This window comes from Barbus barbus (genome assembly GCF_936440315.1).
Source record: "Barbus barbus genome assembly, chromosome: 35".
In the NCBI taxonomy this organism is placed as follows: domain Eukaryota; kingdom Metazoa; phylum Chordata; class Actinopteri; order Cypriniformes; family Cyprinidae; genus Barbus; species Barbus barbus.
The window spans coordinates 15,588,983-15,609,405 of NC_136763.1; the positions used below are offsets into that span (position 1 = coordinate 15,588,983).

A 20,423-nucleotide genomic window follows, 5' to 3' on the forward strand; every position below is an offset into this window, starting at 1 on the left:
CTGGATAACCCCGCCAGCATTAGACGTCTGGTTCAAGTTTACCGAATTCTAAACGGACTTTTTTGGCAAAAGTTTCACTAAAAATATGTGTTGCTTCTCTCACACCCACCTTGGCACAAAAGACTGCAATCCTGCCACGGGCCGTACGCATCCCAGAAAAACTGCTGAGGTTTGTCCTCTATGAGAATGTTGTAGGAATACCTGACGTCAGGGTTATAGAGGTTACCTACGGATAGCACCTAGTTGGAAAAGATCAAATATAGGCCAAAAGTATGGTGTTACAAAGATTTTAAACATTATTCACACGTTGTTAAAATGTGAGGTTTCACAATGTAAGACAACAAAAAAGTTCAAATTGAATTCATTGATGCCATATTACCTGGATAATAATCTCCTCTTCTATGCGGTCAGTGCAGTTGATTCTCTCAACAACATGGCCAGAGCCGCTGTATTCAATAACAGCATTCCCTACTCTGACTTCCCTTTTAAACATACTGACCACAAAATCTCCATTGAGTAAATATTCTCCACGGCTGTTGGACAAGGCTGCAAAACAAAAATGAAACAACATGCATACTTTATTTTCTTTATGTTCAAACACAAAAAACAAATATATATTCAGCCATGCCACAGGATAAATAATTAAATGGTGTATTTGTTTAAACTCAAATATGTCTCACTACAAGACCTACATGACCTAAGGAATAAAACATTTTCATTTACAGTCAGATTTAGCAACAGTCAGGGCATATTAGGCTTATCGGGGTAAAGAAATCCAGCATTCCGTGAAGAGGCCACATCTTACTCTACTGAAGTCAGTGTGCTTCAAAAATGCACACTAATGTGATTATGTAGCTAATTTCCTGAGTTACTTTCCTCACTACTTCACACATTACAGTGGCCAACCCCTGCTCCTCATACACAAATGCACCAAATACACATTGGCATGCAAAGATATCAATAAACACACAAGCACAGCTCGGTAATCTGCTAAAAACAGCACATATTTCCTTAGGTTTGTAGAGTTCAGAAGCATTAACACAAAAACGTTTATGAAAACAATTGCAAAAGCCTCTTGTAAGTTAGCTTGCAGTAAATCTTGACATCAGTTCACCTATGGCACATCAAAGCCATATGATTCATTTTAAATAAGGATTGATCATGATGAATATGCAAAACAATTTTCCATTTCCATACAAACTGTTTTACAAGGGATGCATGATATTTTAGTGCCATATTTTTACCTGTCGATTTTAGAGATTATTAAAACTTGTCAGCCAGTGTTGTACATTTAATCGTATGCTCATTTGTCAGTACATTGTCAACATATAATCTTCATTTAAAGTTAATCTTTAAATAATTAAATATCTTTTTTTAATTAAGTACTATGTAGCATTTAGTATTTTACAGATTTTAATATTTTATTAAATAATGTATAGGGTTTTATTTTTAATTACAAAATAGTATATCATTTTAATTTAATTTGAATATAATATGAAAATAATTATCAGCATCCATATTGGCCACAATTATCAGTGCAGGTCTAATTTTTTATTATTGCTTTTCCAAGTTTTATTTAAATACTCTGAACTACAACTGGGAAAAAAATCATATGTTATTGTATTTAAGGTCTATTGTAATTTCTTGTCTTACCGAGGTAGTTATCGTCCTCTGGTTTCCCTGAGTAGCTGTGCTGTCTCACATCTATGTTTGTAGCACCACTGGGAATATGCACCACATCATTGTAACCTGAAAGAAAGCAGAAATCAATACAATACTCTTCCAAAACTAGTATTATAGAGTAAACATTATTGTTCTTTTGGTCTGTAATTGGGCTGAACTGCGTGGAACTAAAGCGAATCAAGCTACATTTGAATTAAACTGCTTTGGGTTACTTTGACCAACATGGAAAGAACTGAACTAAAATAAAAGCCTGTGTCACCTACCATAATGCACTATGTTGAACGTTCCTGCCACAGTCTTGCAAGATGAGTTATCCCCACCACACACTCCACACTTATCTCTCCTGGCCTTGGAGTTTAGCACATGGTCACATCCTGCTTGCTGCAGAAACAGAATGTGGAATTAATTCAAAGGACACTTGAACAGGACTATACAGGACTAATGCTTCAGATTATGCAGGATATTCACTGATTTAAGGTGCATTTTCACACCACATTGACACAAATGCACCCACCCTGCACAGGCCCTGCACACAGATGTCGTTGGTATCAGGCCCACACTGCGTGCCATCAGTAACTCTGTCCCTGAGTTGGTAGTAAACTGTACTGCCCGCCACACGACAGAATAGCTTACAGCGATCCTTCATTAGAACTACAGTACACATAGCCATGAGAAAGAGTTACTACAGTCTGACTTACTGTATTTAGGACATTGATAATATGTTTCTCATCACAGCTATTCATCTTTGTACCACACGATTATGAACTTAATTGAAATCTAATTGTGTTTGGTCATTTAATTCGTCTCAAATCACAAGGAAAATCTGGGGAATTGTTTAATGTGGGTTATACATATTGAAAGCAATTATATATTGGTCGAACAATACGTTTGAACTGAAACAATTAAAAAACTTACTCTATTGGGATATCTTCAACACATACTGAGGGCATATGAGCTACTGGCAAACATCAAGGGAAAAATCTATTTCAGTATTATTTATTTAGCATAACATTATTTATTAATATTTTGCTTAATATTTATATTTGTTATTGTTTATTATTATTACATTTTATTAAGTTGTTTCAGTGATACACAAAAAGAAGGTTTGTTAAAGAATTTGTAGTGAGGTCTTTTAAGCTCCCAATCACAACAGAATAAAGCACCATAAATGTAGCCAAAACTACTGCTGTACATTTAAGCTTTGTGTGAGGAACAGACCATGGCTGCGATTCTCAAAAGCATCGTAAAGCTAAGTTGATCGTAGAGACCACTGGTGGCTTACGATGCTTTTGGGAGATGCAGCCCATGCCATAATTCAGTAAAAATCTTCTTCTCTAGTGAGCTGTTAAATCAAGAACTGCTGTTATTGGATCATAGAATCGGTGAGTTTAAATTGGATCATCAATCTTTCGAGAGGGTTCTTTTAATTGATTTAGTTTAAAATCAGACTAAATCATTTGTTCACATCAGTTTTTGAGTCACTTTTCAGAACTTAAGAGACATGGTCACTATGATCTTACGTTTTTGAAACAGACCTGCATTAATATTTAAAAAAAAATTTAAAGTTTGGAATGACGGTAATATTTTAATATTAATGTTTAAATATTAATTTCTGAGTGAACTATCCCTTGAATTTTTTATTTTAAATCGCCAGCTGCAACCATAGAACTAAATCCCTTACTTCCGCTATACTTTGGCACCCAGCTGACATTTGGAAGTAGACCATTGATGTTGAAGTGCCACCCATCAAAACTGGCACACTGTTCCTCCCTGAAGTCTTTCTTTTGCTTGGAGCATGGCTCAGAGTTACAGGAACGGAATTTCATTCTGCGTCCAACACAATACTTCCCCCCATTTCTGGGCCTAAAAGTCATGAAAACACATAAACAGAGCATATATTCACATTGAGAAAATGTAACTATAGTATCAATAAAACTTTCTTTCATAGAAAGTCCCTTTTGCTTTCTTGATGACGTTTGTGTCTGATTTCAATTTAAATTGAGCAAAACCTGCTGTCTACCCGTGTGCATTAAGTATTCAATCTCTTTTGAAGAATATTCTTGTTCAGGATGTCTGTGCTGCTGTCATTTGTCAAGGAACATTGAGAAACCTGGTGCCAATTCACAGTCCAGTGAGAATGCAAGACTACAAAGAGCGGTAGCTTACACGGGTCGGTTGCACTCGCGCACAGCGATCTTGATTCCCCCTCCGCAGGTCCTTGAGCATGTGCCAAAGGGACTCCAGACACCCCAGGCCCCCTCTACTGGAACAGATTCATGCTCTTTATGGACGCACAGGCCATGTTTACAATGCTGCAAGCAAGGAGCAAACACAGAAAAGATGAGATCATTGCAGAACCAGTCAGTGCAGCCTGCTTGCTATAAAGTCCACCAACTAGAATGAGGAGGAATGATGTTGAAACACAGACACTATGACAATTCAAAGTGTTTTTTGTTTCACTCAAAACCCTTGTAGCATTTAAGTTATCAATTATCAATCTCATCTATCTTAATTTCAATCCATGGTGATTACGTAATAGGTTCTGGGACTCTTTTTTGATGCAGCAATCTTCTCTGAAGATCCCTTTCATACGATTCATGTCAACTTATTTTAATGGCATTAAACTTTATGGAGCAAAGCGCCAAGCTACAGCATTATTCTGCCATCAAACTGCACGTGGGTCAAGCCTTGTGATGCAATGCTCAAATTTAAAACAGTTTCACCCAATGATTACCAGACAATCCACATATTATGGGTGGTCCCAGCGTGAAAATCAAAACAAGCTGTAAGAGACCGGTCCTGTGCATATCTAGATACATCAAGCCACATGATACCACACCGAAAGCATATGACATGCAGGGAAAAACAATGTATGGCAGTAATTCAATGTTGAGATACCTAGCAACTATGTAAAATTGCCCTTCTGTGATGCTATCTGCAACGCTTTTCATACGGAGGTCATGAGAAAGGCATTCCCGTTCACAATCACTACCACTATACAAGTCTGACTTGGGTTCACAATCTGGGAAACATTGTAAAACAGAGACAAGGGCAAAGCAGTATATCAGTGAGGATGAGTGTCACTGTGGAAGTGATTTGGTTGCTATTTGGAGGAAATATGTGTTTGAAGTTAGACTGAAGAATCTGCTTTTCATCTGCAAAATACTTACACAAAACTAATCACATACTCTCCACAAGCAACCAGCAAAATGTATTATTGCTGCACAATAGAAAACGCTACACAAATCTTATCTTTAAAAGGACAGTTCACCAAAAAAATGAGAGTTCTATCATCATTTATTCACCCTCGTGTCAATTAACACAAAAGAAGATATTGTTGAGATCTAAACAACACTGGAGCCTAATGTCTAAATATGTTCACATTTGATTTACTGAGTGCTTACCTTTCCAGGAGAACACTCTGTCCCGTCGGCCCATGGCATGTGTTGGGTCCGGCAGCCACGCTGGACTCCTTCTGGACTGGTGCACCACAACCTTCGACACTGTGTCTGCACAACATCCAAACACTTACTGTTAGCTTAAACAACTCTTAAACATGCACTCTTACTAACAAAATTTGTACTGACACTTGTTTTTTCTGAGCACGTAACATGCTTTGAATGTCACTGTGATATTACTAACAAGCTGTACTATGGATTCTCTTTATGGTTTTTTATTAAAAACATCTCCATAAGTAATATTAGACAGCAGATAATACACAGTAGAAAACGTCCATGTCAGTATGTTATGCAATTCCCTGAGGGATCTTCTCACCATATATGGGCACACCTGTGTCCCAGGCCCAAATATCAGCTCACATTGTTTATTGACACTGTATATCTGTCCAGACAGCTGCTGGGACAAACTGTATGGCCTAGAAACTGGCTCATCGAGCAAACACTCACCATACCCTGTGCTAATGATAAATGATCAACAAATGAGCTGAAGAAAACAAACAAGACACAAACAACACAAATGATCTCAGTAAGTGACAGAAGACAAAAAATAATAATCTGTTCAGTTTGCTACAGATGATGTTGTTTCCATCTCAATTGAGAATGTTTAGAAGAAAACAAATGCAAGTTGACGCGGGACATGTGGGGCTCAACTTCGAGAGTTCAAACCAATATCACAGATTCAACAACACACTGTGACTGTGTGGAGTGCAAAATGGGGTTTACATACTCGAGGAACTCTGTGATGTATTTCCGACTACATTTGGACCACATCCAAGGATTGGTGTAATAGTTGAGCGTAGGGGCCATCACATGTTGCTGGTTCTTGACTCCATCCTCCTTGCATTTGTTACTGTCATCGTGAGGCATGTTGAACCTAAGGGCATGATTGAAAACACACATGCACACACACCCACACATACACATACACACACACACACACACACACACACAAACAGGACAAGATCGTGAGCAGGTTCAGGACACATGTACTGTGATCTGCACACTGACCAAAACCAGGTATTTACACATTTGTACCACAATCCTACTATGTAAATAATGGTAGTTGTTGTTTTTTTATTTGGAAATAAAACAAAGATTATTGGAGTACATTTTAAAAGAAAATAATATTTTAGTCTTTCTACTTTAAAATTTCACATTTATTTCAATGTGTTACTTCTGAGAATGTTTCTTTGTAATTTTTGGGAATGTTACAAGCAATTATTTCACTGTATTAAAAAGCTGGGCAATTATATATATTTATATATATAATATGATGATGGCAAAGGTAACCTAAATGTAAAAATAGAAAATAGGGGAAATGATAATGAACAATTAAATATCCGAAAGGATATTTCAGTAAATATTTAGTGAATACAGCATAAATAAGTGTTCATTTTAGTTTTTTTAGTTTTTTTTTTTTTCGTCAATAAACTGTATTATTTATATCAGCATTAAAGGTGCCATTGATACAATATTTTAAATTGTTCTCTGATATTTACATAGAAGGTATGTGGCTTAGGTAAGGGCAAAACATCTCCAGAAACAGGATTGTGGACTGTTTTGTGTGTGTTTTGCTCCCCATGTGTTCCCTGTGACCCAGTTTTTCCCTCATGTTGATTGTGTTAATTTGATTCCAGGTGTGTCTTCCCCAAAAATCGTCTTCCCCAAATATCCTGTGTTTAAAAGACCCAGTCCTTCTGTTAGTGTTTGTCGGTTCTGAACGTCTTTCCATGTGTTCCTGTGTCTCCTATGTGTGTGGACTATTAAAGACCTTGTTTTGAAGTACTGCTCGCTCCCTCATAAAGTGTGACAACAACCCTAGGATTTCTCCCTAAAATAACATGGTTTGTTATCGGCTTATTTGGAAGGGTCATGAATAATAATGTTGATTGGCTGTTTCACAGTGCGGCTCAATGTTGAGCTCTGCTCTGATTGGCTGTTTAACAGTTCTAGCTCACACAGCAGGAAGGAAAAGCAGGGAAAACATGTTTCAATACTTTCTTGTGCAGTTATATAGTTGGGTAATTATACTGTATATAAAATGCGGGCATCAGGGAGCCGCTATTAATATGTGGGGCACTGAAACTGCTTTCAAATGCACGATCGCGAAAGTAAAAAGCGATCGCATGAACTCCGTTTATACTATGCCATCGTCCTCCGTCATCTCTCCTTACGCTGTTTATGTGGTAAGTGAAATCTTATGTACTGTAATGTAACAGGATACCGCTAGCAAGGAGCTAACCATGTCCCTTTAGTGGCTCATGTTATTTGCTTTCCGTACCTTTCTGAATACAGACACCAACCCATCCCTGCACTTCACATCCCCTGCACAGCCTGGAACATGTTTATTGCCATGATCTGCCATTTTCGCTATTATCTGCGCTTGTTTATTCACAATACCTGCAGAACTTCTGATGATTCGGCTAGGCAGGTCCGGTTGGCTTAGAACATGGGCGGGTATATGCAAATGTTGGGGGGCGTAACTATTAGTGATCCCGACTGTCATGTCACAGTCAGTGTTATGTTCTGATTCGCCTATTTTTCAGTGGCTTTTAAAAAAAAAAATGTATTCACGAGATTTACAGAAAACAATGGTGTTTGAGGTTCACGGTATGTCATTTCCATGTACAGAACTCTTATTATTCAACTATGCCAAGGTAAATACAGTTTTACATTCTATGGCACCTTTAAATAGACTTTTTGCCACCCCGCTCTCTAGATATTGCTAGCAATATTGCCAGTATTAAAAAACCTATATCAGTTGGCCACCAGTAAGGAAAGTAATAATCCCATGAGCAGCAGAACATATTAAATTCTGGGACAACCATAGGGGAGAGAGGTGGTACGCGCTGCATAGTACTGTACAGCACCAAGACTAAATCCTCACTCAAGCACATGGCACTGATGTCACCACCTGCCACCGGATAAGAATGGAATTCAAAAGAGTTTGTTTAAAGGCCTTTTAGAGGTAATTTCCATATGTCTGTACATGCAAACTTAGGCGTAGATGCATTTGCCAAAATCATGGCATAAATATTGACCTTTTTTAATAAAAAAATTTGCCACGCTGAAAACTGAAATGGGAACAGATACCGATATAATGTTTGTTTTACTGTATTTGACCATCATGAGACCGTTGTATGTGCCATGAACTCGTTTATTTAGATAATTTACCTCCAAGACTCTATTAATCTAAAAAAGCCAGAGCATAACTGAGTCATTTCAGCAGTGATGAACAGACCTTGAGAAACCTTGAAGTTGCACACACTTTTATCGAGCTGTACCAATGGCAATGACATCTCCCCAAAACATACCAAAATAAAAGACTCACAACTAAAAAATAGGAAAAGAGGCAGTGAAGAGGCCTGAGAAACTTGCAGACTGGTGGACCTTGAAGAAGTGGAGTGTTTTAAAAGCAGTACTTTAAAAAGTAGAACACGATAGTAGATAAATGATTTAAAGACAATTTAGTTCTAGGTATAACAAGAGCTCTTCTCAAACAAAGTCAGTGTGACAAACAGCATTTATAATGCAGGAGATGTTACAGCTCAAAAAGTATTTGGACACTTAAGCCACACACAAAACTTTAAAAATAAATGATTTAAAGACAATTATTTGGATACTTAATGCATGACTGTCATTGTGCTAGATTAGCCAAAAATGAACTCGAGGTATTTATTTTGAAGGGGGAAGGTACGCACACATTTACAAAGTGAAATATTTCATAAAAATAGTACTCACACATGGCCAAGCTCATGAGCGATGGTGAAAGCAGTACTGAGCCCATTATCCTCATTAATACTGCAACTTCTGTAGGGATCACAAACTGTACCCAGCTCAGCAAGACCTGAAAGTGCATGAGAGAACACCGTAGTTAAACTGTCAACTTTAATATGATCATAAGCACCATTTTCACACAAAGATGATTTACCTAAAGTGTCACACTTGTCCCGTGCTCGACAGATGTCCTGCCTAAAAACAAACAAAAAGGACAAGGCTTTACAAATTTGGATATCCTTTTATCTTGCATTTGTGTCTGTGCTGTCCTTTGCTTTCTTATTTTTGCATGCACTCATGCCCTTAAAAAGTATAACTTAAGTAGTTGTAGCACCATAAATTATTTTGTTACTCAAATCTTTCTGTACTGTTTTGCTCAATGTTCACACCAAGTATAAAGTTTCTGTTGCCAAATGAATGGCACTGAAATCCTACTGTGGAGAGAGGACACAAAACATGACACAATTAGACTTACTGCATGAGCAACTTACCTGTGAGCAACAAGAAAAAAATCAAAACCATTCCATTAAAATCGTTCTTACCTTGTGATTAGGATGGCGGTGTCGTGATGCGAGTGATGATTGTCATCTGGGTGGTTCTGACTCTGCTGCCATGTGCAGAATTTTTTCAAACTGGTTTGTGCATCGAAAGAGATAGTGGGACCATCCTATAGAAGGACAAAGACAGATGATAACATTTGAATAAAATTAAGGTTTAACCGCAATAAACTGCTTAAGTACATTTTAAAAGCGCTCTTAATGCAACCATTAATTACCACACTTCCACGCAAAGAACTCTTACCAGCTCATTCTTTATGATGACCAACTTCACAATAACAATGTTAATCAGGTTTCCAATGCTGGGATCCTTATAGATGGAGGAAACCTATATGAGAGAACACAGACAATTGGAATTCATTGTCAGAGCTTCTAATTAATTTGCAGCAGGGGTCTCAAACTTCAGCCCTGTGAGAGTTTCAGCTATTACATTATACACTACTGTTCAGAACTGTTTGGGGTCAGTAAGATTGTAAGAAATTATACTTTTATCCTGCAAGGATGCATTAAATTGATCAAAAGTGACAGTAAAGGTATTTACAATTTGACACACTAAAATAACACTTTTCACCATTGATAAGAATAAGAAATGTCTTCTTGAGCACAAAACCAATGTATTAGAATGATTTCTGAAAGATCATGCAACACTGAAGACTAGAGTAATAGCTGCTCAATATTCAGTTTTGCCATCAGAGAAATAAGTTACTTTTTTATATATATATATATATATATATATATTAACATAGAAAAACAGTTGTTTGCTTTTTAATTCACATTAATATTACTGTAATTTGATCAAATATGCAGCCTTGGTGAGCATAAGAGACTTCTTTCTAAAACCTTTTAAAATGTTTTTGAATGGTAATGCATATAAAAATTGGAGAACATAATTTAACCTTAACCTTCATAATTTAGTTTCAGTTTGAGACCCCTGCTTTGTAAGAAAGTGATCTTTTGTAATCATCTCGATGTAACTAAAGACACCACTGACAAAATATTTAAATAAAAATATCATCACTCAAAATCTGAAAGTACTTGGTAGGGTGGTTTTTACATTTGCTGTCTTGATTTTTTGATTTCTGAATTTCAATACACAAAGACCTCTTTGAACATGTGATGTTAACCTCAGCTGTTGAAATAAAAAAATTCTTGGCCATTGAGAACTAGCTTGTGCTGCCAGATCCTGCTGAGAATTCAGCCTTTGCCAAGATCAAGATATAGGTCATCTAACCTCCCTGTGCATTCCAACGAAAAAGCATCTAAAGCATGCAGTCCATGCAACATACCTGATTTTATGTGTTTTATATTCAACATTCATCAAGCCTGTCAGACATATTCACCCAATGCTAATAATCTGTCCTGTAAGAGCAAGAGCACCAGACCTAAAGCAAACCCAGACACAAACCAGGAGACTATTGTTAACTGGGCAGAACTTACGATGGACATCAGTGTAAGAATGTAGTGCTGGAGGTTGCTTCCATGATGTTCCACCATCTTGCTGTCTGCCACAACCATGACTTCAACAAAACGGGGGTAGGAGAGGAAACGCTTTGATCTCCGGTGTGGCTTGGAGTCACTGCTTTCATTAGCAGAGTTGTGCTTGTTTTCTGAGGAGGGGAAGGGGGCAGAGAAGAGTCTGGAATTAAGAGTCTCCAGGTCGGACAACATGCTTGAGGGTGACTTTCTCTTCAGTCTGTTCCTGTGTCTGCGCTGTGGCTCTTTATGTCCTGCATTGAAGGAGGAAAACAATACATGTTAAGAAATGAAGTGAAGCGATTATGCATCCAAGGAGGGTTAATCATTATAAATATTAGATGATAATTTGTATTGTAGACAGGTGAGCCTCCATAAAAGTGAATGCATGCCACCGCTTAGGATCGGTAAAAGTTATGTTTCTTGAGTGCCAATCAGTCAATTAGAATGATTTCCAAAGGATCATGTGACATTGAAGACTGGCTAAAAATTCAGCTTCGCCACCACAGGAATAAATTCTATTTTAAAATATGAAAAATAATATTTCACAAAAAAGTGTACTGGGCATCCATATTAATCTTATTCCACTAGACAAAAAGAAAACCACAATGGAGCTGTCAATAAAACTCTTGCAAACTAAAATAAGCTTTCTCCCAGCACTTTTGGGGGCAAAACGTTTCCTTTACATAACACAATAGCAAAGAATACCAAAGGGGTAATTCAAAAAACAAAGCTTCTGTTGAGTGCTATTGATACACAGCAGCGTGCATTAGGCCAGTCCAAATTTATTTTTGTAACATGGAATTTACAAACACTTAAAACTAGCATTGTTTTACTAGAATGCATCTCACCACGTGGCTTTCGTGGTATTGGGCCTCTTGAGTTTCCTTATCTTCAGGCCACAGGAAGTGCAAGAGTCAACAGAATTTTGAGGCAGTAAACTAAGATTGGAATGATACCAAGAACTTCCAAAATGATTTTTCCTGTTCCACTGATTTCTACTCAATGACATTTCAAAATAGAAAAGCAAAGGATGCAAAAGAAACCATGAATAGCACTATGAGTATTTGAATGCCAATGATAGCATATCGGTTTCCGTGCCTAGAAGCATTGTGCTGTGCTTCTATTCATAATCGTATCTAGATTTAAAGAATTATAACTGGTTCATTTAATTATGCGTTAACATACCATTTGCTAAACTACATAGTAACATTATGGTAAATGAATGCTTCTTATCTTGAATATGAGTCAGTGCAATGCACAGGGAGTCACTGAATTCACTGCATTGATGCAAGATCCAGAACGGTCCTGTACAGTTGTTATTATAAATATTACTAACACTGGTTTACTCTAAAGTTTAAATCAGATGTTTTACCTTTTTCACTCAAAAGATAAGACTTGTGTGTCTTCCTGCTTACCTGAAGTTTCACATGTAGTTGAGTCATCTACAGTCTTTTTTGAGGCATCTTTTCTGTACACGACATGAGGTTTGATGTGTTCTTCTTCATAATGTTCACCATTGTAGCTATGAAGGGGCTCCACAAAAAACTCCCCTTCTAGTGACCTGAAAGTGCCAAGCTAAAACAAACAACAAAGTTTAAATTGGTCCACAGCCAGTAAAGTCTATAGACACAGTCTGTGTGTACCTGTAAATTGCCCTTACAATTTGCCCCTAAAATTTGATTTACGTACAAATCCTAAGTGGCTGATGGAGTGATAAAGTAAACATACATTGCATGCATATCAATGTACTGGCCTCAGGGGGGTAATGAATGGAGAATGTTGTTGATAACTATCAGAACATTCTGCTACACTTACGAAGCATAAAGTTTTGAAATATGAATTTCCATATAATAACCATATAATCTCCAGGCTATGGCACTCTATAGCCTACTAATGGGGGTAGTTGTGTAGTGTTATCTAGGCAGGTAATCCAAACTTCATAGGTTCAAACGCTGAAGGAGGGATAAATGATGTTGTGTCAGATTTTCTTCAATATGTTAAAATGGAATAAAAGTTTAACATTACATTCTCTCTTTTAGTTTATTTTTTTAATGTTTTGAATATTTTAAAGTTAAACCAACATGTTCAGTCGTTATGGTGCTTGAGACCAATCAAGAGCAAACTCAAATGCAAATATCAGATTAATTGAAAAGGTGGCTAATTAGGGTCACAGATCCTTCCGCTTTCAATAAAAGCCTACAGCTCTCATGATAGCACATTTAAAAATATTGAACATCTAATGCTTTCTGGCAATCTCCATTGACAGACATTCAAAAGTAACCACTAAATACGGTTTGAATAGGTTCTTTGAAACGATTCGGAAGAACCGATTCACTAGTTCGTTCCCAAGACTACTTTTGATCTGTGAGAAATGGCTCGAACTCGAACTCACGTTCACATCAACAGATGACATCTGAGTCTCATATATGGACATCCGTTGACGTCAGCACACTACTGCAGCTTATGCCACTGATGAGTGTACGTCACACAGCTCATTTACAGAGCGTCATTTTGTGATACATGAGTGAATATGTTGGGAAAATACTTTCGATCTGGCTCAAAATTGGTGCGCATGTATCCGACTAACTTGCACCAAACTTCTTTGTAAGTGTGCGAGTAATTATGTAACCACATAGGTAGGATCTGGTGTGCATATGAACATTTGCAAAGTTTCCGAATGCATACTGCGACCTGTATCGCATAAATTATGATTAAGATAATTATTATTATTAATGAACGTTTATTAAACTCACCAAACCGGAGCAGAGGCTTATTACTGCGGTATGCTCCTTCCCGGCGTTCACATGTCCTTTATAAAAGCAGTGCTGATACTCCGTGTCCTCCTCTTCTGAATTATAACCTTCACTGGATGCTCCGAGGATCGTGACAGTGTAAACTGGCGCAATAAATCCCGACTCGAGCGTAAGATTAAGGTAAAAGTCCTGCCCAAAGGCAGATATTTGGTAATAGACGTGCGAAGAGGTCCAATGATGGGAGATGTTGTCGGTTACTGGGCGATCGGCACTCCGCTTTCTCCTCTTGAAGTGCACGCCCGCTGGGAGTTTTTCACCGGCTTCACTCACTCTGGCCGGAGTTACAATCTCATACGAGCCAAACTGCGATAATTTTGCTGTGGTAGAAAACAGAGATTGAATGGTGAAGTAACAGCAAGTGAGTCATTCGTTTGCAGCGACATTTTTGTGACATTTAAACATTTTTGTTATATTAAAAAAAAAATTCATACAAACTGTCTAAATGGTCGAGTAGTCTATTGCACTGCGCGTCTATGTAACAAACAGGTAACAGGGTTGACAATTTAAATTTGCCATTACAACATAGCGGAACTACACTTCCTAGAAAGACAATTTAATTTCGATATTTCTTGAAATACCTGCTTTTTAGTCATCAATAATCATGGTAACAGAGTTGACAGCGTAAGATCGTTTCCTACTGATAAACATAAAACATAGTGATGAAAAAGAGAACACTTAAACCTGTTCTTGAATAGTTTTCAGAGACTGAGAGAGAGAGAATTATTCTCAAATAGGGAAATATAAGAGTAACATGGTTGATGCATAACCTATGAACACAACTTTAAGTTTTCTTTAAATAATTCATTGTCTGCCTACACTACTTACAAAAAAATATATATTGAAAAATCTCCAAAGTTGTAGCTAACAGTGTGTGTCGTCCTCCCCACCCCCCACCCCCCACCTAAATCAGGTGTCAGTCAGTTACTATTACTCGAAGACTCTCATACAGCGCGCTATGAGCTCTGAAGCAAGCAAGGAAAAGTCATTCATTCTCCGCGCCTCAGGTTCTGAGTTGAATGAGAGAGTAAAAGATCACGAAAAGAGCTCGTACCTTTCTCTGAACCTCGCGGTGTCCCTGCTGAAGCTAGTGCATTCATAAAACCAGAGAGTAATACTAAAAAACTTAGTCCCCAGAAGAACAAAACCATGATTGTCCACTTAAAAAAAATGAATGCAAGCAAGCCCGAATTCAGTATTCCGCTGTCCCTTGAATCTGCTCTCAGCCGGGATTTCTGCCGTACGGTTGCCACATCCAAAACGTTTCTCCTCTACTTTATAGAAGTGACTTCCATGTCGCTAACAAGCGCTCGGTGGGAGCCCTTGGTTTTCATGCATAATACCAGAAAGGGGGTCGATGCAACTGTGGTGGTCTCCAGTTTGCTGATTACTTTTGCCGAGACTTGGGCGTACTCTAAGAGACACCCCTCTCTCAGAAAGCCACTCCTGCCATATGTGTCGCTAATGCAGCGTTCAGACTAAACTTCATTTTAAAATCACTGAATATGTTAATCATAACGATCATGCACACGTGCATTTTGTTCTTGTTCCTTCCTCAGACTGTGCAGTTATGACTACATTCAGTTCCGTTGCCTCTCTCTCATAAGATAGTTCTTAGTCTAATTGACGTTTACATTAATGCAAACAGCTTTGAGTCAATAACTGTAAACTTCTTCTTTTTAAAGAGCAAGGAGCGCTGTAAATTTGACCACCTGACCTTCAACATAATCTTGAATAGAATATGACATTATATATACTATATATTATTGATAAAGTCCACTGAGGTTTCTCTTGTATAGTTTCCCACTTCTTGGTCTGTTTTTAAGCATTTGTGTCTTTCCCAACACCTGTGTCCCAGCAATGTGCATTTATATGACTGATAAGTGTTTTTCAGTGGCCAATGCTGATACCAGTTATTAGGCAGCATGGGTGGCTGAATACTAATATATATAATGCTGATATTTGTGATGTAGACTATTATAAAGCAATTGAGACATATTCTTATTTGCTGAAATCAAACATTTTATACAAGATTCACTCAAATATACTTTAATAGCAAATGTTACTTTGCACTATGATAGATAATTATGCAAGAATCACTTTTAAATCACTGCATGAGCAGTAAAAACATCTCAGCTCAATACACATTGTTCCTAACAGCCACAAAATCCTCCAGAAGGTATTCTCTATTTACAGTTACAGTATCTTCTCTGAAGTTACTATAAACCTGCCGCTTCATGGGATTTATTTGGGACATAGATTTGGACAGAGCAAAGTGCAAACAGTTTTCCATTAGGTTTAGATGAAAAGAGTGGGAGATTCTTTCTACACTATAAGATTTCCTGGAGTGGATATGGATTTCACTATATGCACCAGCTGTAAGGCTCCTTAAAGGAAAGTATGAATGAGTGAGAGAGAGGCTGACTGTAGAGTGTCCGACTTGCAATCGTGTAACAAGGGTGACCTCAAGTCAGTGTAAACTTCACTTCCTCTTGGCTTTGATGAGATGATAAGAACTAGAAAGCTTGAATGGATGCAGAAAGTTGGCTCGAGTGTTCAAAGAAGGGTCAAGATGAGTCACTGAATGTCCCTGCACCACTATGCTAAACTTTATCACACAATCATCCGATAATCAGACATACGGCTATAGATTTCTTTTTCTTTCAAGCTTGATTTCTTTAATGGTGCAATATCTATCGCCAAGCTTCAAAGAATTTGATTAGGTTCACTGAGGCAAAGTCTTGTGCATTCTTATGAGAAAAAATGGGGTCGAAAGAATTATTAGCAGGTATGATCCAATTAAATACAGTTTGCTAATAGATTGCACACATACTGCATACACAGTTGCATTTCTAGTTTGCTGCCTCAGAGTAAAAAATTATAAAAAGTACTTTTGACAAAGATAATGAAAAAGTGGTCTTCACAGGAATATAAAGTTGCTATAATGAGAAACAAATTTGCAATTGTGAGACAAAGTCACATTGTGAAAAATAAAGTCACACTTACAAGAAACAAAATGGCAATAACGAGAAACAACATGGCATTGTGCAATATAAAGTCCCATTTGTGGAATATAAAGTTGCATTTACAAGAAACAAATTCGCAATAAAGTCGCACTTACAAGAAACAAAGTGGCAGTTACCAAAAAATTTATATTGTGCGATTTAAAGTACAATTACGAGAAACAAATCTGAAATAGCAAGATATAAAGTCACATTGTGAGAAAGTCGCACTCACAAGAATCAAAGTGGTGATTATGAGAATCAAAATCACATTGTGAGAAATAAAGTCACAATTGTGAGAGTCACAACTGTATGAAATATCTGTATGAAACTGTATTTAATATCTCGTGCTGTAATGGAAATCTCGGGCGTGTAACTGTATCTCACAATCTTGAACTTAAGTCAGTTCTTAAATTTTTTTTATTTATAAGGATAAATACTTGTTTTATCAAGTATTATTTTTTTTTTTACTCTGAGGCGGCTTCCATAGCAATGTAATGTATTACATACACTCAATATCATGTTTTTTTTATTTTTGATCTCAGACTAAAATATTTTTAGGCCATACCCTTCTGCCACTGTTTTTTTTTTTTTTTTTTTTAAGTTCTTCAGAATAAATTCCCACAATCTTGCATGACAAAAAGCTTTCTTGGGAACTAAACTCTCAAAACAGAAAAGAGACTGAATTCTAGGTATAGAAATATGCCTATATTATCATTCGATTTCCATCTAGTGCTTAGAATTGCTGAATCTAGCTTCACCCTTGGGAAAATGTGTGTGTTTTGTCATAATAAACGTTTTAATATCAAAAGCAAAACCGGGTAAGAGTGCTGACAGTGCTAAACTGAACATAGACACTTTCCAAGATCTACAGCAGCTGCTTCGGGTCTTTTCCAAATCCAAGCACTTTACAAATCTTGTACTGCTCCATGGAATGAGAACACTACAAATTTAGTAAAGCAGGGATCCATCAAGATTCACAAACAGAGATTAGACAGGAGAGATAGACTGATGAAATTTGTTAAGTTTGGAAAAACCTTTTCCAGGCCACTTCGTAACAAGGCCCATCTGTGTTCATAAAACCTCTCTGCTCTTTAAAACTGTTGTTTGTTTAGATGTGCTTTTGACCAAGAATGGCTGCCCTTAATCATACTCATTCTGTAATGAATGAGAGAGCATTTTACATATGGCATCTCTGCTGTAACACTGACCATGGTGAGTACTTGGAAAAACATGTGGGATTGGGAATCCAGATGTAATCCAGATTTAGACAAACATTGATTAATATGAAATGTGACAGATGGTTCAAGAAAAGTGGTTATATTGTTGAACTGAGCCTTCATGGCATTGCATTACGGCTGCCTGACCCACCTCCTCACATATCTTCTCGTGTCAAACATAAGGACAACATGGTGACCTAATCACTCTCAGCTGTGAGAGAAATTGAAAAAGATAACTCAATGCCCAAACTGCTTAAGCCTACACGCTGATATGAAGCAGCTGGACAAAAAGAGGGAGAAGGGAGGGGAGCAAATGAATAAGGACCCACAGCATTAGCACTTGTCATGTCAAGAGAACTATTTTCTTTAGCTACACCTTGTGTGACACCAAACATTTAGTATCATCATGAAGGACGACAAACATTTGCCATCCTACATGATAAAACTAAATGTTTGATAAGGGGCTACATAATTACATAATGCTTATGATTACAAATGACTAGTCTGCATTGTGTGTTATTGTAACATACTGAATATAATGTTCTGTCACTACAGCTCATTTCCTTTTGGCCATTTCATATCTTATTATTAGCATTCATGCAATTAAACAAACCACTTCTTAGGGAGATATTGTGTCCCTGAAGTACTGTAATATTGTAATATTAACTAACAACCTGTACATACTTAGTATAGGGATAGGGATCAGATTAGGGTTAGTTGCATCTAATTATGTATATTTTTTTGTTATTACTATATACATGTCATGTGTAAAAAGGACACTGTAAAATTAATTTTACAAGAAATAATTTGATATAAATTCAGCTTAACTGACAACATAATTTCACGAGTTTGTGTGCCCATATAATCTTAGCATTAATAGTAAACAGATTTGCCTTGATGTCTGCAATGGAGGGCTCAGAAAGACTATTCTACTCGAGCTCCGATAGCCCCCCTATATACAGAAGGATAAATGAAATAAATATGCATAAAGGAGGAGATGGGGAGGTGGAGGGATGCCGAAAGAACTAATAACGGAAGTGGTTAGATGGGCATACTCCTCCCGAAATTACATTAATAACTTCACATCAATTGCCACAAAAATTCTTCCTGACTTGTACTTCATATTTAGGTTACAATGAGACACTTACAAAAGAAAGATAATGGGGCCAATTTTTGGAGGATTTAAAATATTAATCTTGTAATCTTATTTTATTATAAAAAACAAACAAACAAAAAAACACTTACATTAATTATAATGTGAAAACTTGAGTATTGTTTGAGCCATAAAGTTGTACTCATCATTTTATGGTTGGTTTAGGCTTTCAGACGTACATGAAAATAAAAAGTTTATCACTGTAAAATCATGTTAACACACATCGAGTTTACATTTTTGTGGTTAAACTGTTAAAACAGTGAGCGTTTTAACATATACATATTGGTCTCATTTACTTTCAATGTAAGTGCCTCGATTTAAAAAGAAAAGAGGCAAGTGAAAAATGTTTTTTTGGTAATCAGCATTTTGCCACAAGTGCTGTCAGTTAAGCTTAAACTTGTATTGCATATTCCTTTAATCATAGTTTCTGAAAAACCAATCAGATTATGCCTCCCCATTTCTTACACACATGGAAAACTCTTTATCCCAACTATACATCTTTACATCAAAGCCATGTGCCTGTAGGAAGGGAAACCATAGGGAAATATGCTTGCCCTCTCCAGATGCAGTGGCCTGGTCTTTTGTCATATCATATATAGCTTAAAATTCTGGGTCACAGACTCCATTCTCTGGTTGTCACTGGGATGAGAATGGCCAGGCCAGAGTCCCGCTGGCAGGAGCTTGGGGACCCGGGACTCACTGTGACTTCAGCCCCTCAGCGTCTGACAGGATCACAGCAGTGCGGTCCTGGGGCCCCCGCTGGAAAAAACAGGAGCCCAAATTACCTCTGCACTCCTGTTTGAACATGGCCATTCATTGAAAAAAGACGAGGGGAGGGGTGCATCTTGAGGGTCTGAAAGAGACTAAGGAAGAGTGAAAGAGACATGCTGAGGGAAGATTTATTACAAAAACTACAAATTTCCAAAATACTTTAATACAGTCAAATTAACAACCTAGCTGAGATTCAAGACATCAATGATAATGATCATGAGCCTTCACTCTTCATTCTTTACAGACCGCATAAATTGTAACTTAGCTGTCAGAAACATGAGCAGATTATTCTTCTTTTGTGAAATCGTGCAGAGGCAGTGCTTCTAATCACTGTGACTGACAGCTTTTCAGTCCAAAACATCGGAAGCTGTTGTTGCATGTCAGATGATCAAACATTCATAAATGGAAGTCTGACAAACTAGAGGGAAATGTAATTTATATTTGCAATCCAGAAGAGCTCCTGGCACTATCTGAGTAAACTTGCCTGATTAGCCCACACCTTAACAGAAACAACTG

At 37.3% G+C, this 20,423-nt stretch overlaps 1 protein-coding gene across 1 annotated transcript in view; it reads right to left on the minus strand.

Moving 5' to 3' along the window:
• Positions 1-14,912, minus strand: part of LOC306855401 (A disintegrin and metalloproteinase with thrombospondin motifs 9-like) — a gene marked incomplete at its 5' end in the record, with an annotated part of 30,490 nt that extends 15,578 nt beyond the window's left edge. The window contains 18 exons of the mRNA XM_079394103.1: positions 110-239; positions 380-546; positions 1,654-1,749; positions 1,947-2,064; positions 2,198-2,334; positions 3,365-3,546; positions 3,850-3,995; positions 5,088-5,192; positions 5,458-5,599; positions 5,869-6,015; positions 8,883-8,988; positions 9,073-9,113; positions 9,461-9,585; positions 9,720-9,803; positions 10,913-11,202; positions 12,367-12,526; positions 13,705-14,081; positions 14,816-14,912. Coding sequence (XP_079250229.1) covers positions 110-239; positions 380-546; positions 1,654-1,749; positions 1,947-2,064; positions 2,198-2,334; positions 3,365-3,546; positions 3,850-3,995; positions 5,088-5,192; positions 5,458-5,599; positions 5,869-6,015; positions 8,883-8,988; positions 9,073-9,113; positions 9,461-9,585; positions 9,720-9,803; positions 10,913-11,202; positions 12,367-12,526; positions 13,705-14,081; positions 14,816-14,912 — 2,650 coding nt within the window. The remainder of the gene's footprint in view (positions 1-109; positions 240-379; positions 547-1,653; positions 1,750-1,946; positions 2,065-2,197; positions 2,335-3,364; positions 3,547-3,849; positions 3,996-5,087; positions 5,193-5,457; positions 5,600-5,868; positions 6,016-8,882; positions 8,989-9,072; positions 9,114-9,460; positions 9,586-9,719; positions 9,804-10,912; positions 11,203-12,366; positions 12,527-13,704; positions 14,082-14,815) is intronic.
• Positions 14,913-20,423: the final 5,511 nt, after the last annotated feature.